Here is a 652-nt window from a genome sequence, read left to right as displayed (position 1 = left end):
CCAGGTGGGAGGAGGGGCCCAGGTGGGAGCAGGTGGCCGGGAGGAGGCCCAGGTGGGAGGAGGGGCGCAGGCGCTACCTGGAATGTCTGGGAAGACGATGTTGGCCTCCGACAGGCCCCGGGCTTTGAGGAGGCAGAGGAATTTTTCCAGCGCCTCACTCTGAAGCGCCCACGCTCTGACTGCAGCCCAAGACACAGCGTGGCCTTAGCCCCTGGGGTGGACACCCCCTCCCGCTGGTGTGGCCCCAGCCCAGCACATGGCCACTCCCCCCCACACAACCCAGCCCCACCAGCCGCGGGGAGGCTAGAGGACGGGAGGGGCTCACACAGCAGGTGGACCCTGAGGATGCTCCGGTGGACCGACCGCCTGCGGGAGCTCATCAGGGCGAAGGTATTGTAGTTCGTTTCGTGCACCCACACCTTCTCGGTGTCGGTCCCGAGCTCTGGGGGGCACAGCCCGGTCAGGGGGCCCCCGGCCAACGCCCCCTGCCGTCCTCCCCACCCACCGTCTCACCTCTGCTCTTCGCCACTGAGAACTCGCCAGGCTGGGCTGTGGGAATCAGCACATACGACCAGACGACGCAGCGCTGGCCTCTGGGGGGGAGAAGGGCAGAGGAGGCAGGTTCTGGGGGCCGCTGGCCGCCTTGGCCCCA

General features: G+C 68.7%; 1 protein-coding gene across 1 annotated transcript in view; it reads right to left on the bottom strand.

Moving 5' to 3' along the window:
- Positions 1 to 652, bottom strand: part of LCN12 (lipocalin 12) — a 7,656-nt gene that overhangs the window by 1,661 nt on the left and 5,343 nt on the right. Inside the window, exons 3-5 of the mRNA XM_014529674.1 lie at positions 514 to 593; positions 326 to 442; positions 78 to 179 (exon numbers count right to left, since the gene is read on the bottom strand). Coding sequence (XP_014385160.1) covers positions 78 to 179; positions 326 to 442; positions 514 to 593 — 299 coding nt within the window. The remainder of the gene's footprint in view (positions 1 to 77; positions 180 to 325; positions 443 to 513; positions 594 to 652) is intronic.

Source organism: Myotis brandtii, unplaced genomic scaffold (genome assembly GCF_000412655.1).
Source record: "Myotis brandtii unplaced genomic scaffold, ASM41265v1 scaffold691, whole genome shotgun sequence".
Lineage (NCBI taxonomy): Eukaryota > Metazoa > Chordata > Mammalia > Chiroptera > Vespertilionidae > Myotis > Myotis brandtii.
The sequence above is the reverse complement of the archived record's forward strand: the minus strand, read 5'-3'. Positions and strand labels throughout refer to the sequence as shown.